At 46.8% G+C, this 15,397-nt stretch overlaps 1 protein-coding gene across 5 annotated transcripts in view; it reads left to right on the top strand.

The window, feature by feature from the left end:
- Positions 1–15,397, top strand: part of dop1a (DOP1 leucine zipper like protein A) — a 224,271-nt gene that overhangs the window by 164,257 nt on the left and 44,617 nt on the right. For all 5 annotated transcript variants that reach the window (XR_010963688.1, XM_067989164.1, XM_067989163.1 and 2 more), the window contains exon 23: positions 11,823–11,957. Coding sequence is in view for 4 of the 5 variants with exons in the window: in XM_067989164.1 (XP_067845265.1) it covers positions 11,823–11,957 (135 nt within the window). In the remaining variant the exon portion in view is untranslated. The remainder of the gene's footprint in view (positions 1–11,822; positions 11,958–15,397) is intronic.

Genomic DNA, 15,397 nt, shown 5'->3' with positions numbered 1-15,397 from the left:
CATTCGCAACCCCTCAGATAATGAAGCTGTCCGTGCCCGCATGCAGCAAGATCTGGCCAACGTCCAGGCTTGGGCTGATAAGTGGCAAGTAACATTCGCACCAGACAAGTGCCAGGCAATGACCATCTCCAACAAGAGAGAGTCTAACCACCTCCCCTTGACATTCAACGGCATTACCATCGTCGAATCCCCCACCATCAACATCCTGGGGGTCACCATTGACCAGAAACTTTACTGGACCAGCCATATAAATACTGTGGCTACGAGAGCAGGTCAGAGGCTGGGTATTCTGCGGCGAGTGACTCACCTCCTGACTCCCCAAAGCCTTTCCACCATCTACATGGCACAAGTCAGGAATGTGATGGAATACTCTCCACTTGCCTGGATGAGTGCAGCTCCAACAACACTCAAAAAGCTTGACACCATCCAGGACAAAGCAGCCCGCTTGATTGGCACCCATCCACCACCCTAAACATTCACTCCCTTCACCACCGGCGCACTGTGGCTGCAGTGTGTACCATCCACAGGATGCACTGCAGCAATTCGCCAAGGCTTCTTCGACAGCACCTCCCAAACCCACGACCTCTACCACCTAGAAGGACAAAGGCAGCAGGCACGTGGGAACAACACCACCTGCACGTTCCCCTCCAAGTCACACACCATCCCGACTTGGAAATATATCGCCGTTCCTTCATCGTCGCTGGGTCAAAATCCTGGAACTCCCTACCGAACAGCACTATGGGAGAACCTTCACCACATGGACTGCAGTGGTTCAAGAAGGCGGCTCACCACCACCTTCTCAAGGGCAATTAGGGATGGGCAATAAATGCTGGCCTCGTCAGCGACGCCCACATCCCATGAATGAATTTTTAAAAATCTACCTGCCCTGCTACCTTCAGGGATCCGTGGACATGCACTCCAAGGACTCTCTGTTCCTCTACAGCTCTCAGTATCCTCCCATTTATTGTGTATTCCCTTGCCTTGTTTGCCCTCACCAAATGCATTACCACACACTTCTGGATTGAATTTCATTTGCCACCTTTCTACCCACCTAATCAGTCCATTGATGTCTTCCTGCAGCCTACAGCTTTCCTCCCCACTATCAACCACACAGCCAATTTTAGTGTCATCTGCAAACTTCTTAATCATGCCCCCTACATTTAAGTCTAAATCATTGATATATACCACAAAAAGCAAGAGACCTAGCATTGAGCCCTGCGGAACCCCACTGTAAACAGCCTTACAGTCAGAAAAATACCCGTCGACCATTACCCTTTGCTTCCTGCTACTGAGCCAATTTTGGATCCAACTTGCCACTTTCCCTGGATCCCATGGGCTTTTACTTTTCTGACCAGTTTGCCATGTGGGACCTTGTCAAAACCCTTACTAAAATCCACGTAGACTACATCAAACGTGCTACCCTCATCGACCCTCCTCGTTACCTCCTCAAAAAAATTAAATCAAGTTAGTCAGACACAACCTTCCTATAACAAATCCATGCTGACTGTCCTTGACTACTCCGTGTCTTTCTAAATGACGATTAATACTGTCCCTCAGAATTGTTTCCAATAATTTGCCCACCGCTGAGGTTAGACTGGCTGGCCTGTAATTACTCGGTCTATCCCTTTTTCTCCCTTTTTAAATAACGGTACAATGTTCGCAGCCCTCCAATCCTCCAGCACCATGCCTGTAACCAGAGAGGATTGGAAAATGATGGTCAGAGCCTCCGCTATTTCCTCCCTTGCTTCTCTTAACAGCCTGGGAATACATTTCATCCGGGCCTGGTGATTTATCTACTATCAAAGATGCTGATCCCCTTAGTACTTCCTCCCTCACTATTTATCTCATCCAATATTTCACACTCTTCCTCCTTAACTACAATGTCTGCATCGTCCCCCTCTTTTGTGAAGACTGATGCAAAGTATTCATTAAGAATCATACCCACATCTGCTCCATACGTTGGTTACCTCTTTGGTCTCTAATGGGCCCAACACTTTCCTTAGTTATCCTCTCGCTCTTTATGTATTTATAAAATATCTTTGGGTTTTCCTTGATTTTACTTGCCAGTATTTTTTCATGTCCTCTCTTTGCTTTCCTAATTTCCTTTTTAATTTCGCCGCTACACATTCTATACTCCTCTAGACTTTCTGCACTATTGAGCTCTCGGTATCTGACATAAGCTTCCCTTTTTTTGCCTTATCCTACCTTGTATGCTTCTTGACATCCAGGGGGTTCTAGATTTGGGAATGCCACCCTTTTTCTTTGTGGGAACATATTTGCTCTGAACCCTCACTATCTCCTGCTTGAATGCCTCCCACTGCTCTGACACTGATTTACTTTCAGGTAACTGAAGATTCCAGTCCACTTTTGCTAAATCACTTCTCAGCTTCGTAAAATTGGCCTTTTCCCCCATTTAAAAATTTTACTCCTGTTCTATCTTTGTCCTTTTCCATAACTACTCTAAATCTAACTGAATCAGGATCACTGCCACCAAAATGCTCTCCTACTGATACTCCTTTCACCTGCCCAGTTTCATTCCCTAAAACTAAGTCCAGAACTGCCCCCTCTCTCTTGTTGGGCTTGCTACGCACTGGTTAAGAAAGTTCTCCTGAATGCATTTTAAGAATTCTGCACCTTCTATTCCTTTTACACTGATTCTATCCTAGTTAATATTAGGGTAGTTGAAATCCCCTACTATTGCTGCCCTATTGTTTTTGCACTTCTCAGAAATTTGCACTTCTCAGAAATTTGCCTACATATTTGCTCTTCTATCTCCCTCTGACTGTTTGGGGATTTATCGTACACTCCCAGCAGTGTGATTGCCCCTTTTTTAACTCAACCCATATGAGTCATAGAGAGTCATAGAGTTATACAGCACGGATAGAGGCCCTTCGGCCCATCGTGTCCGCGCCGGCCATCAGCCCTGTCTACTCTAATCCTAATTAATGATCCTTCTAACATGTCATACCCCTCATGGCTGTAATTGTTTCTTTAACCAATATTGCCACTCCCCATCCTTTATTTTTAAACCCCTCTCTATCTCGTCTCAACACCCTGTAACTAGGAATGTTGAGCGGCCATTCGTGCCCCTCTTCAAGCCATGCTTCAGTAATAGCTGTGATATCATACTTCCATGTATCTAACTGTGCCCTCAGCTCATCTGCCTTATTCACTATACTCCTTACATTGAAGTATATACCATTAAGCACTGCCAAACTCTTTTGTTGTCTATTATCTGACCTTTGTTTCCTCTGCCTTCCAAACTCACTTACTAATTTTCTGCCTTCCATTTCCAGCTCAGTTTCTCTCCCTTCTGAATCTACGCTCAGGTTCCCATCCCCCGCCGAACTAGTTTAAACCCTCCCCAACAGCACTAATAAACCTCCCCACGAGGATATTGGTCCCGGCCCTGTTGAGGTGCAACCCATCTGGCATGTACAGGTCCCACCTCTCCCTGAACCGGTCCCAATGCCCCAAGAATCTAAAGCCCTCCCTCCTGCATCATCTTTCCAGCCACACATTCATCTGTACTATCCTCCTATTTCTATACTCAATAGTGCATGGCTCCGGGAGTGATCCGGAGATTACTACCTTTGAGATCCTGCTTATTAATCTCTTTTCTAGCTCCTTAAAATCTGCCTGCAGGAAATTATCCTCCTTTCTGCCTAGGTCGTTGGTGCCGAAATGGACCACGACCTCTGGCTGTTCACCCTCCCCCCTCAGAATGTTCTGCAGCCACTCAGTGACATCCTTGACCCAGGCACCAGGGAGGCAACATACCCATCTTGGAATCACATCTGTGGCTGCAGAAACGCCTATCTGCTCCCCTAAGCAGTGAATCCCCTATCACTATTGCTTTCCTGACCTTCCTCCTCTTCCCCCCCCCGACCCCATACAGCTGAGTCTCCCATGGTGCCGTGGATTTGGCTTTGGCTGTACTCCCCAGAGGAACCACTGCCCTCACCAGTGAATACCGGTTAGAGAGCGAGATGCACCTGGGACTCCTGCAATACCTGCCTGGTCCTCCTTGTCTGTCTGGCAGTCACCCATTCCCTCTCTGACAGCAAGCTCTTAAGCTGCAGGGCGACCACCTCCTGAAACGTGCTTTCCATGTAGCTCTAAGCCTCGCGAATGCGCTGCAGTGACGCCAGCTGCTGCTCAAGCTCCTCCAGCTGACGACACTTCCTGCACATGTGGTTGTCCTGGAGTTCCCACGTGGCACAATCTGTGCATTCGACGGGACTGAGGTACCCTGCCATGCCACAATTTATTTATTAGCTACTATATAAACATACCAGAAATAAAACTTTTTTAAAAAACTCACTAACCAATCAGCACCTTCCTTTCTGCTGACGTCACTTTCGGTGTTTTTTCACTTCTCTCCCCACTGGCGCTCTCGCTCCTGCTTTTATCCCCGATCCCGTGCTCCGCTCTCTCCTCTCGCACCTGCTTTTATCGCCGATCCCGTGCTCCACTCTCTCTCCTCTCGCTCCTCCTTTTATCGCCGATCCCGTGCTCCGCTCTCTCCTCTCGCTCCTCCTTTTATCCCCGATCCCGTGCTCCGCTCTCTCCTCTCGCTCCTCCTTTTATCCCCGATCCCGTGCTCCGCTCTCTCCTCTCGCTCCTCCTTTTATCGCCAATCCCACGCTCCGCTCTCTCCTCTCGCTCCTCCTTTTATTGCCGATCCCGTGCTCCGCTCTCTCCTCTCGCTCCTCTTATTGCCGATCCCACGCTCCGCTCTCTCCTCTCGCTCCTCCTTTTATCCCCGATCCCGCGCTCCGCTCTCTCCTCTCGCTCCTCTTATTGCCGATCCCACGCTCCGCTCTCTCCTCTCGCTCCTCTTATTGCCGATCCCATGCTCCGCCCTCTCCTCTCTCGCTCCTCTTATTGCCGATCCCACGCTCTGCCCTCTCCTCTCTCGCTCCTTTTATCGCCGATCCCGTGCTCCGCTCTCTCCTCTCGCTCCTCCTTTTATCGCCGATCCCATGCTCCGCTCTCTCCTCTCTCGCTCTCTCCTCTCTCGCTCCTCTTATCGCCGATCCCGCGCTCCGCTCTCTCCTCTCGCTCCTCCTTTTATCTCCGATCCCATGCTCCGCCCTCTCCTCTCTCGCTCCTCTTATCGCCGATCCCGTGCTCCGCTCTCTCCTCTCGCTCCTCCTTTTATCGCCGATCCCACGCTCCGCTCTCTCCTCTCTCGCTCCTCTTATCGCCGATCCCACGCTCTGCCCTCTCCTCTCGCTCCTCTTATCGCCGATCCCGCGGTCCGCTCTCTCCTCTCGCTCCTCCTCTTATCGCCGATCCCGTGCTCCGCTCTCTCCTCTCGCTCCTCCTCTTATCGCCGATCCCGCGCTCCGCTCTCTCCTCTCGCTCCTCCTCTTATCGCCGATCCCGTGCTCCGCTCTCTCCTCTCGCTCCTCCTTTTATCGCCGATCCCACGCTCCGCTCTCTCTCCTCTCGCTCCTCCTTTTATCGCCGATCCCACGCTCCGCTCTCTCTCCTCTCGCTCCTCCTTTTATTGCCGATCCCACGCTCCGCTCTCTCTCCTCTCGCTCCTCTTATCGCCGATCCCACGCTCTGCCCTCTCCTCTCTCGCTCCTCCTTTTATCGCCGATCCCACGCTCCGCTCTCTCTCCTCTCGCTCCTCCTTTTATCCCCGATCCCGCGCTCCGCTCTCTCCTCTCGCTCCTCCTTTTATTGCCGATCCCACGCTCCGCTCTCTCCTCTTGCTCCTCCTTTTATTGCCGATCCCACGCTCTGCTCTCTCCTCTTGCTCCTCCTTTTATCCCCGATCCCACGCTCTGCCCTCTCCTCTCTCGCTCCTCCTTTTATCGCCGATCCCACGCTCCGCTCTCTCTCCTCTCGCTCCTCCTTTTATCCCCGATCCCGCGCTCCGCTCTCTCCTCTCGCTCCTCCTTTTATCGCCGATCCCGCGCTCCGCTCTCTCCTCTCGCTCCTCCTTTTATTGCCGATCCCACGCTCCGCTCTCTCCTCTCGCTCCTCCTTTTATTGCCGATCCCACGCTCCGCTCTCTCCTCTCGCTCCTCCTTTTATCGCCGATCCCGCGCTCCGCTCTCTCCTCTTGCTCCTCCTTTTATCGCCGATCCCGCGTTCCGCTCTCTCTCGCTCCTCCTTTTATCGCCGATCCCGCGCTCCGCTCTCTCTCCTCTCTCGCTCCTTTTATCCCCGATCCCGCGCTCCGCTCTCTCTCGCTCCTCCTTTTATCGCCGATCCCGCGCTCCGCTCTCTCTCCTCTCTCGCTCCTTTTATCCCCGATCCCGCGCTCCGCTCTCTCCTCTCGCTCCTCCTTTTATCACCGATCCCGCGCTCCGCTCTCTCTCCTCTCTCGCTCCTTTTATCCCCGATCCCGTGCTCTCCTCTCGCTCCTCCTTTTATCGCCGATCCCGTGCTCCGCTCTCTCTCCTCTCTCGCTCCTTTTATCCCCGATCCCGTGCTCTCCTCTCGCTCCTCCTTTTATCGCCGATCCCACGCTCCGCCCTCTCCTCTCTCGCTCCTCTTATCGCCGATCCCACGCTCCGCCCTCTCTCGCTCCTCCTCTTATCGCCGATCCCGCGCTCCGCTCTCTCCTCTCGCTCCTCCTTTTATCACCGATCCCGCGCTCCGCTCTCTCCTCTCTCGCTCCTTTTATCCCCGATCCCGCGCTCCGCTCTCTCTTCTCTCGCTCCTCTTTTTATCCCCGATCCCGCGCTCCGCTCTCTTTTCTCTCGCTCCTCCTTTTATCCCCGATCCCGCGCTCCGCTCTCTTTTCTCTCGCTCCTCCTTTTATCGCCGATCCCGCGCTGCGCGCTGTCTTCTCGCGCTCCTCCTTTTATCGCCGATCCCGTGCTGCGCTCTCTCCTCTCGCTCCTCCTTTTATTGCCAATCCCGCGCTCCACTCTCTCCTCTCGCTCCTCCTTTTATCGCCGATCCCGCGCTCCGCTCCATTGTGCCCCCCCGTCCTGATGGTGTCAGTTTGAGGGGATCCAAAATGTAGGTAAATATGTGTGAACACAAGAATTCTGAGTGTGAACAAAGGAATCTCAGTCTGAACACAAAGAACTCCCAGCTAAAGGTTTATCTGAGAGAACTGATTGCCTTGCTGCAAAAACTCACCTTTTATCCCCATTTGTCAATCACTGGTTTAAATGTCCAAGTGGCTGCCGGCTGCAATTTGCTTCCGTTTCCATGGCGTGTTTCAAAGGCCATGGAAGACACATTCAGGTAGAATTAAAATAATTTGTCTGCCTCAATCCACAAAAATTTAATTGAGTTAACTAGTTGAACAATCTCAATTGCCCCTTTTAAATGTCATCCCGCTGGCTTTAATTGCGTTTTTCGGCGGTTTGCAGCCGGGATTCGTTTGCGATCCAAGCTATTACAATTTTTACTGCCCCCACCCCCCCCAAGACACCCATCTTTACCATCATGTCTGTGTTCTTGACCTGGGTTCTTCTGAGTGTTTTCTAGTTTGTGGACCAATGATTCATAATTTTATCCCTTGTGTAATTAGGTTAAAAAGCATGGACTGAGAGATTTTGAAGTGTATCACCCGATCTTTTTTGGACATTGTCTGCATGCCTTGCAAAATATCCGCCTTGCATCACATGGATAGTGCAGAGCAGGTTCCCCAGGCAATTCAAATTGGTAAAGGTTGCTACTCGGAGAGAGGGAAAATAAAGCTGGGGCTGCTTTTATGTCCAAGGCAGCTCAACCTAGTTCCAAACATTTTTAATAGGCATTCCCACAAGCTGTGAAACATCAAAGGAAATCACTTCAAAATTGTTCTTTACAACTCAACTCACAATGATTATTTTAATGAAGTACACACACGCACCAGTATAAATGGGAAATGGTTTTGAAAAGTAAGATTTCATCTATGAAGCTAACTAATCACTCTAAATGGTGATTGTTAAAAGTATGTGTGTGTATGTCATAGGTCTAGCATGAATTCCCTGACCATATCACATCTCTTATTTCCTGTCAGTTACACTTCAAGTGCTACATTTGCACCTGATTGACTCAATTTTTTAAAAATTCATTCTCAGGATTTGAGCGTCGCTGGCAAGGCCAGCATTTATTGCCCATCCCTAGTTTCCCTTGAGAAAGTAATGGTGGGCCTTCTTGAACCGCTGCAGTCCATGTGGTGAAGGTGCTCCCACAATGCTGTTAGATTGGGAGTTCCAGGATTTTGACGCAGTGACGATGAAGGAATGATGATATGGTTCAAGTTAAGATGGTGTGTGACTTGGAGATGATGGTATTCCATTGCACCTGCTGCCCTTTTCCTTCTAGGTGGTGGAGGTTATGGATTTGGGGAGTGCTGCCAAGAAGCCTTAGAGAGTTGCTGCTGTACATCCTGTAAATAGTAGACACTGCAGCCATGAGCTTCATGAGTGTTGTTGCAGCTGCACCCATCTAGGCAAGTAGAGTGTGTTTTATCACACTCCTACCTTATACCTTGTAGGGTAAAACAGCATATGCCCCGTAAGCCATTGAAAATCACTGGTTTACATTGAAATGTCTTGGTCTTTCTCTATGTCAACATATTTTTCTCTGTTTACTATACATTATTATAAACACATTTCTTGTAAGTTTGCAGTAAACATGCTTATTTGATAAACGTGAAAAGTGGTGCAAATGTTTGTAAGGAGAAGAATTGCTTTGAGGTAGACTGGTCTTGTTGGCCTATAAATTCAAAGTCTGCAGATTATGTGAAACTGTTCCAAATGATTGTAGAAGTTTTCAACTCAGGCACAGCTTTTGTTTGGGGGTGGGGGTGGGGGGGGGAATGGTGGAGAGGTGATGGAATCGATATTTGGTCTATTACCTAAGGAAGAAGATGGATTTCAGGTACTACAACTCTTTTTGTATTTGTCTACCCAATCGCCTCACCCAATTTAACTAAGTTTATTAAAAAGATTCTTGTATCTGGTAGGAGATAATTTTATATTGATACAACTTCTCTTCAGGGGAGACTGGCAATTTTGAAGCTTCAGACTCAGCTGAACCGTTGTCAGTTTTTGGACTAAATGATGAGCGGCTCAATAGGGAGCAGTGCAAGTTGGCAACCTTTGCAGCTGGGATGTTAACTGGGAGGTGACATTTGAGCTGGGAGGTGATAGCACCAGCTCAGTTAGGGCATCAATAAGGGTGCAATTGTTTGAAAAATATTTAGATTATAAATATGAATAAGGGTAAATGTAGGTTATGAATGGTGAAGGATCTTCTTTTAAACCGAAGTGCAGGTTATGAATCGCAAAGGACCTTCTATTAAATGCATAAGATACTTGATTTATTTCAGTTTGATAGTTCTCCAACAGACATCATGGGCATCATTTTTACTTGGAACCAGAAAGAGAATGCATGGGTAGATTTTCACATGGGAAACCCGGAAGTGAAGTGAATGTGTTGGAATCTGCAATCGCAACTCAATTGAAGGCAATTAATTTTGCTTCCGGGTTTCGGGGCTCCAAGCTGCGCAGCAGGTGTACTGTGCACCCGAATGACGTGATCAGAAGTCCACTATTTAAAGGTCCAATGCAAAAATAGATTTTAGAGGAGAAAGGAGGAAGTGAAGCCATGGATTCCAAGAGAGCAAAGGCAGCACGCAGGTTCACAGATGCTTCTACCGGGTGCAGTGAGAACCAGGAGGGAGGTAATTTACCCAAGCAATGGGAGGAAGGAACCTGGTTGCGCCACCAAGAAAGCATGGCTGGAGGCGGCAGAAGAGGTGATCACTGGAGCATGGCCTCCAGGTCTTGGCTGCAGTGCAGGAAGCGGTTTAATGTCCTAACCAGGTCAGGAAAAGTGAGTACGGTTGCTGATTCACCCACATCTCTGTGTTGACACGCCTACTCCATCACATCACTCCTCACATCAACTTACGTTTCAGCAGCAACCATCCTTCACTTTCTGTGCACTTCCTCACCTCCCCATTTATGCACCCACCACTGCCACTCACCTCAATCCTTATGCAACGTGATGCATCTGTCTGAAACTCAGCCTCACCCAATGCACTGCATCATCGGATGAATATGTCATCTTCAGTCACTCGCAGGTCTGTTCTTTCGCCCCTTGTAGAAGAGAGCGCAAAATGCAAGGGAGAGGGCGAGGACTGGAGGTGGACCTCCACAAATAGTCCAGCTCACAGATGTGGAGGAGGAGGCCATGGAGATAAGTGGGACAGCTACATCCCTATCCATCAGAGATGGAGAGATTGGAAACTCGCATATGCCTGGTGACAGAACTTAAACATCTTTCACACGCATGATTACTTTATTTCATCAGTGGTGATTAGCAAGATTATTACTTTGCCATGACTAATTCATATTGCTTTCCATTGTCTTCCAGGACCTTCACATGTAGAACAAGAATGGAAGACATCGATTCCTCAGAGGATCTCATTCTTTCTGAGGGTGCACCATCACAGGACATACAGCCATGCACCAGCGCAGATACTGGCACTTCGGTGGGTCCTGTTAGCCGGCTAGTTGGGTTGTCACCTGGTGATTCACCACTCACAAGTGACCATGAGCAGAAATGCATGGCGGGCAGCCGTGGAGAGTCCGCGTTGGAGGGCGCACTCCTCTCCAAGCTTTGCTCAACTGGACACAGATGCTGAACCCTGGGGACCATCGTTGAGAATGATTGAGGTACCTTTGCGAGGTACTGAAAAATGTGCCACACGCACTCTCCACAATAGCGGAGAGGTTGGAGGAGTCCAGCTCCAATACTGGTGAATTGATGTTGCAGGAAATTGCAAGAGAGTGACCGCTTCAAGCACGGCTCTCAAATGAGTCTATGTAGGCCATGACCCAGGCCGTGCATACTTTGTAACGGGCAACGTGTGGCCACCCTGTCCAGCGGGGAGCAGCTCTTCCTCAAGGAGGCTGCAGATGTCCGCAAACACCTGCCAACTCAATCTGAGCCTCCATAGGCACTGCTCCTCAGAGGTCCAGGAAGCTCAGCCTCTGCCTGTATACCCTCTCACATGAGTAGTGCCTCCTGCGACCTTGGCCCCTCTTTTTTTTGCACCTCTCTTGTGCATCTTCAGATCCCAACACAGCACAATGTGGCTGCCGTAGATGGCCATTTTCCTCCTCCTCAGATGTCCTTTCGAATACATCCATTGCGCCCCCACCCCCCCCCCCCCCATCCTGATCTTGTCAATTTGCGAAGCTCCAAAGTTTTGCTAAAGATGTCTCAACACAAGAACTCTCAGCCAAATGTTTGCTTGAAAGACTAGCTGCAATACCTGAGCTTTTATTGAGATAGGTCAATCACAGGTTTAAAAGGCTGAATTAACTTCGGCATGAATCTCTCCTCCGTTTCACTGGCGAGATTCAGAAGCCATGGGAAACCCTTGCAGAAGTAAAATATGTTTGTTTCAGAATAAAATTTTTTTTAAAAGTACCTACCTCAACTATCTCAAGTAGGTAAATTGCCCCGTTAACGATCTGCCCGCTGGCAGTAATTGGGGATGTACATCCAAACGCGCCCACATTAAACCCGGAAGGGGGCGCATTGGAGCTGGGTTGCAGTCGCGATTTTAAAAAGCTGCAATTTTGACCTCCAACTCACCCCTTCTTGGGGGTTAAAATTCCCCCTCACCCCCATCAATGTATCTTTTCCTGTCCACCATAACCTGTGATGTCATCTTCATTATCGTCTAATTTTAATCTGTTAAGAAATATTTAGACTATAGCAGTAATAAATGAGAACACATATGCTTAATGAAATAAAACTGAATGAGGGTAGAAGTTTCAGGTACTGATTTATGTTAGAGCATTTGAAGATTAATTTAATTGTAACTTCAATATTTGAAGGTTATTCCCGTACCCTGCCCTGAACAGTTGCTGTTGGTGGAACTAGTGCGCTCCATTAGTGTAATGAGGGCTGAGACTGTTATGCAGACGGTGAAGGAAGTATTAAAACAGCCTCCAGCCTCAGCCAAGGAGAAGGTATGTGAGCGTTTAATCCAAAAGAGTTAGTACCGTTTAATTGTTCTGTTTCTGTCATTTTACATTTTGTTGACTGCATGCAATTTGAATCTCTGCTTTTACCATGTTTTAATATCAGTAAGAAACTGGCTACAGTCACATTATCAGTACTATAAATCTGTGAAATGTAAATCTACATTATATCTCTCTGATTCCATGTGCACTCTGGAGGTTGGTGCATCGTATCAGCTCCTAATGACAACTGCCCATTCTATCCCATCTCTTGATCGATAACCTATAGCAACCCCAACAACTTCATAGAATCATAGAAGTTTACAACATGGAAACAGGCCCTTCGGCCCAACATGTCCATGTCGCCCAGTTTATACCACTAAGCTAGTCCCAATTGCCTGCACTTGGTCCATATCCCTCTATACCCATCTTACCCATGTAACTGTCCAAATGCTTTTTAATAGAATCATAGAAGTTTAATGCGCCTACAGTGTGCAATCTCTTCCATCGTAAGCCTCATCACTTATTTCTCCTCTTGTGTTAGTCAAGGACCCTTTTGCCCATGCTCATTTCCAGTAAAGATTTTGAATGAGCTTGGAAGTCTTTTATATCAATTCCAATTCTTTGCAGGACGACCATTATTCTTTCATGGTTCACCCTATCAGCTGCTTTCTCAAACTGTGAAGCATATATATGTCTCTTTGTTACTATTGTTTGCTCACAAGTCATTCTCAAACTAAATATCCTTCACATGATCCACACTTAAATCTGTTACCCCCATATCTCTCTCTCTCTCTCTCTCTTCTCCCCCCCCCCCCCCCTCTCCTTTAAAATCCTCCACAAGCCATCGGTCACTCTTCCCAATCTCTCATTTTTGGTGTCCATTTTCCTGAGGTCTGTTTGTGAAATGTCTTGGGGTATTTCTTACATTAAAGGTGCTGCATAAATGGAAGTTGTTCCTTTCCCAATTCTAAAACCAAACTGTTCTCTGTTTAATTCCTTATTCAGCTTTTTTATTTCTAATCTGAATGTTAGCAGTAATTTCACAGTGTGACTCTTAATACTGGTTCTCTGCATTTTGTGGCCTATGATTTTTTTGGTGGGGGGGGCGGGGGGAAAAATAGGAACAGGTGTAGGTCATTCAGCCCCTCGAGCCTGTTCCACCGTTCAATTAGATCATGGCTGATCTGTATCTTAATTCCATCTACCCACCTTGGTTCCGTAACCCTTAATACCCTTGCCTAGCAAAAATCTGTCAACTCCGTTTTAAAATTTTCAATTGACCTAGCCTAGGGGGAGAGTTCCAGATTTCCACTACCCTTTGTGTGAAGAAATGCTTTCTGACATCACCCCTGAACGGCCTATCTCTAACTTTAAGGTTACACTGCTTTGTTCTGGACTCTCCCAACAGAGGAAATAGTTTCTCTCTATCTACCCTATCAAATCCTTTAATCATCTTAAACGCTTCAATTTAGATCACCCCTTAATCTTCCATATTCAAGGGAATACAAGCCTAGTCTATGCAACCTGTCCTCCTGATTTAACCATTTTAGCCCTGGTATCATTCTGGTGCATCTGGTGCACCCCCTCCAAGGCCAATATATCCTTCCTGAGGTGCGGTGCCCAGAATTGAAGGCAGTGGTCCAGATGGGGTCTAATTAGAGCTCTGTACAGCTGTAAAATAACTTAATCCCCTTTGTATACCAGCCCTCTTGAGAGAAAGGCCGACATTCCATTAGCCTTTTAAATTATTTTTTGTACCTGTCCACTAGCTTTTAATGATTTCTGTACTTGGACCCCTAAATCTCTCTGTTCATCCACAGTTCCTAACTTCTCGCCATTTAGAAATATTCAGATCTATTTTACTTAGGTCCAAAGAGGATTACCTCACACTTTCCCACATTAAACTTCATCTGCCACAGTTTTGCCCACTCACTTCATTAATGTTCTTTTGCATTGAAGGGGGAGAAGGAGCATTATCAACACAGATCTCCAAGTCCACAGATTGGATTCCTGAGTAGTACATCATATTAGAGTTGGGTCATTTTCTGCACACCAATCTCTCCGTATTCTGCAGCTTCTTTTAGGACATCAGGTTCTCCTTTACTTGATATTATGCTCAGCCTCTATGTAATGATGTCCAATGTTTCTAGTTCACCTAATCTGCTTGGTTCTGCTTTGGCAATTGAGTTGAAGAAAATCTATCTATTCTGCCCTCCCACCTCTGATATATTTATCTCATAAAATATCTCTCCGTTCTTAAACATCCACTGGTTCGACTTTCCTTCGCTTTATTAGAAGCTTGGATTTTTTTTTCTTCTTTATGGAGTTTTCTGCTGCTGTGCTATCTCTATTTCATATCATAGTAGGTACAACACTGAAGGATAATAAAGGATGAGATAAAGGCAGTAGTGAGAAAGGACCTTAGCTCAGAAAATCAGGATGTAGAATCAGTATCGGTGGAGCTAAGAAAGAACAAGGGGCAGAAAACACTGGTGGGAGTAGTTACAGTGCTGGACAGAGTATAAATCAGGAAATTAGAGGAGCATGAAACAAGGGTTATGCAATAATCGTGGGGGATTTTAATCTTCATATAGACTGGGCAAACCAAATTGGCAAAAGTAGTTTGGAGGACAAGTTCGTGGAATGCATTGGAGACAGTTTCCAAGAACAATATGTCAAGGAACCAACCAGGGAACAGGCTATTTTAGATCTAGTATTGTGTAATGAGACAGGGTTAATTAGTAATCTTATAGCTAAGGATCCTCTGGGGATCCTTAGCTATAAGATTACTAATTAACATATAATGAAGTGATCATAATATGTTAGAATTTCATATTAAGTTTGAGAGTGATGTAGTTAAGTCCAAAACTAGGATCTTAAATTTAAACAAAGCCAATTACATAGGTATGAGGAGTGAGTTGGCTAAGGTAGATTGGGGAATTTCATTAAAAGATATGACGGTAGATAAGCAATGGCGAACATTTAAGGAAATAATTCATAATTCTCAATGAATATACTTGAGGAATAAAAACTCCACAGGAAATGTGATCCAACCATGGCTAACTAGAGAAGTTAAGGATAGTATTAGATTAAAAGAAGAGGCTTACAATGTTGCCAAGAAGAGTAGTAAGCCAGAGGTTTGGGAGGGTTTTAGAAATCAGCAAACAATGACCAAGAAATTGATAAAGAGGGAGAAAATTGAATATGAGAGTAAACTAGTAAGAAATATAAAAACAGATTGTAAGAGCTTCTACAAGTATGTAAAAAGGAAGAGATCAGCAAAAGTAAACGTTGGTCCCTTACAGGCAGAGACAGGAGAAATTATAATGGGGAATAAGGAAATGGCAGATCTGTTAAACAAATATTTTGTATCTGTCTTCATAGTAAAAAGACAAAAACATACCGGAAATAGAGGGGAACCAAGGGTCTAATGAGAGTGAGGAACT

The sequence above is a fragment of the Heptranchias perlo genome, chromosome 8, assembly GCF_035084215.1.
Source record: "Heptranchias perlo isolate sHepPer1 chromosome 8, sHepPer1.hap1, whole genome shotgun sequence".
Lineage (NCBI taxonomy): Eukaryota > Metazoa > Chordata > Chondrichthyes > Hexanchiformes > Hexanchidae > Heptranchias > Heptranchias perlo.
The sequence above is the reverse complement of the archived record's forward strand: the minus strand, read 5'-3'. Positions and strand labels throughout refer to the sequence as shown.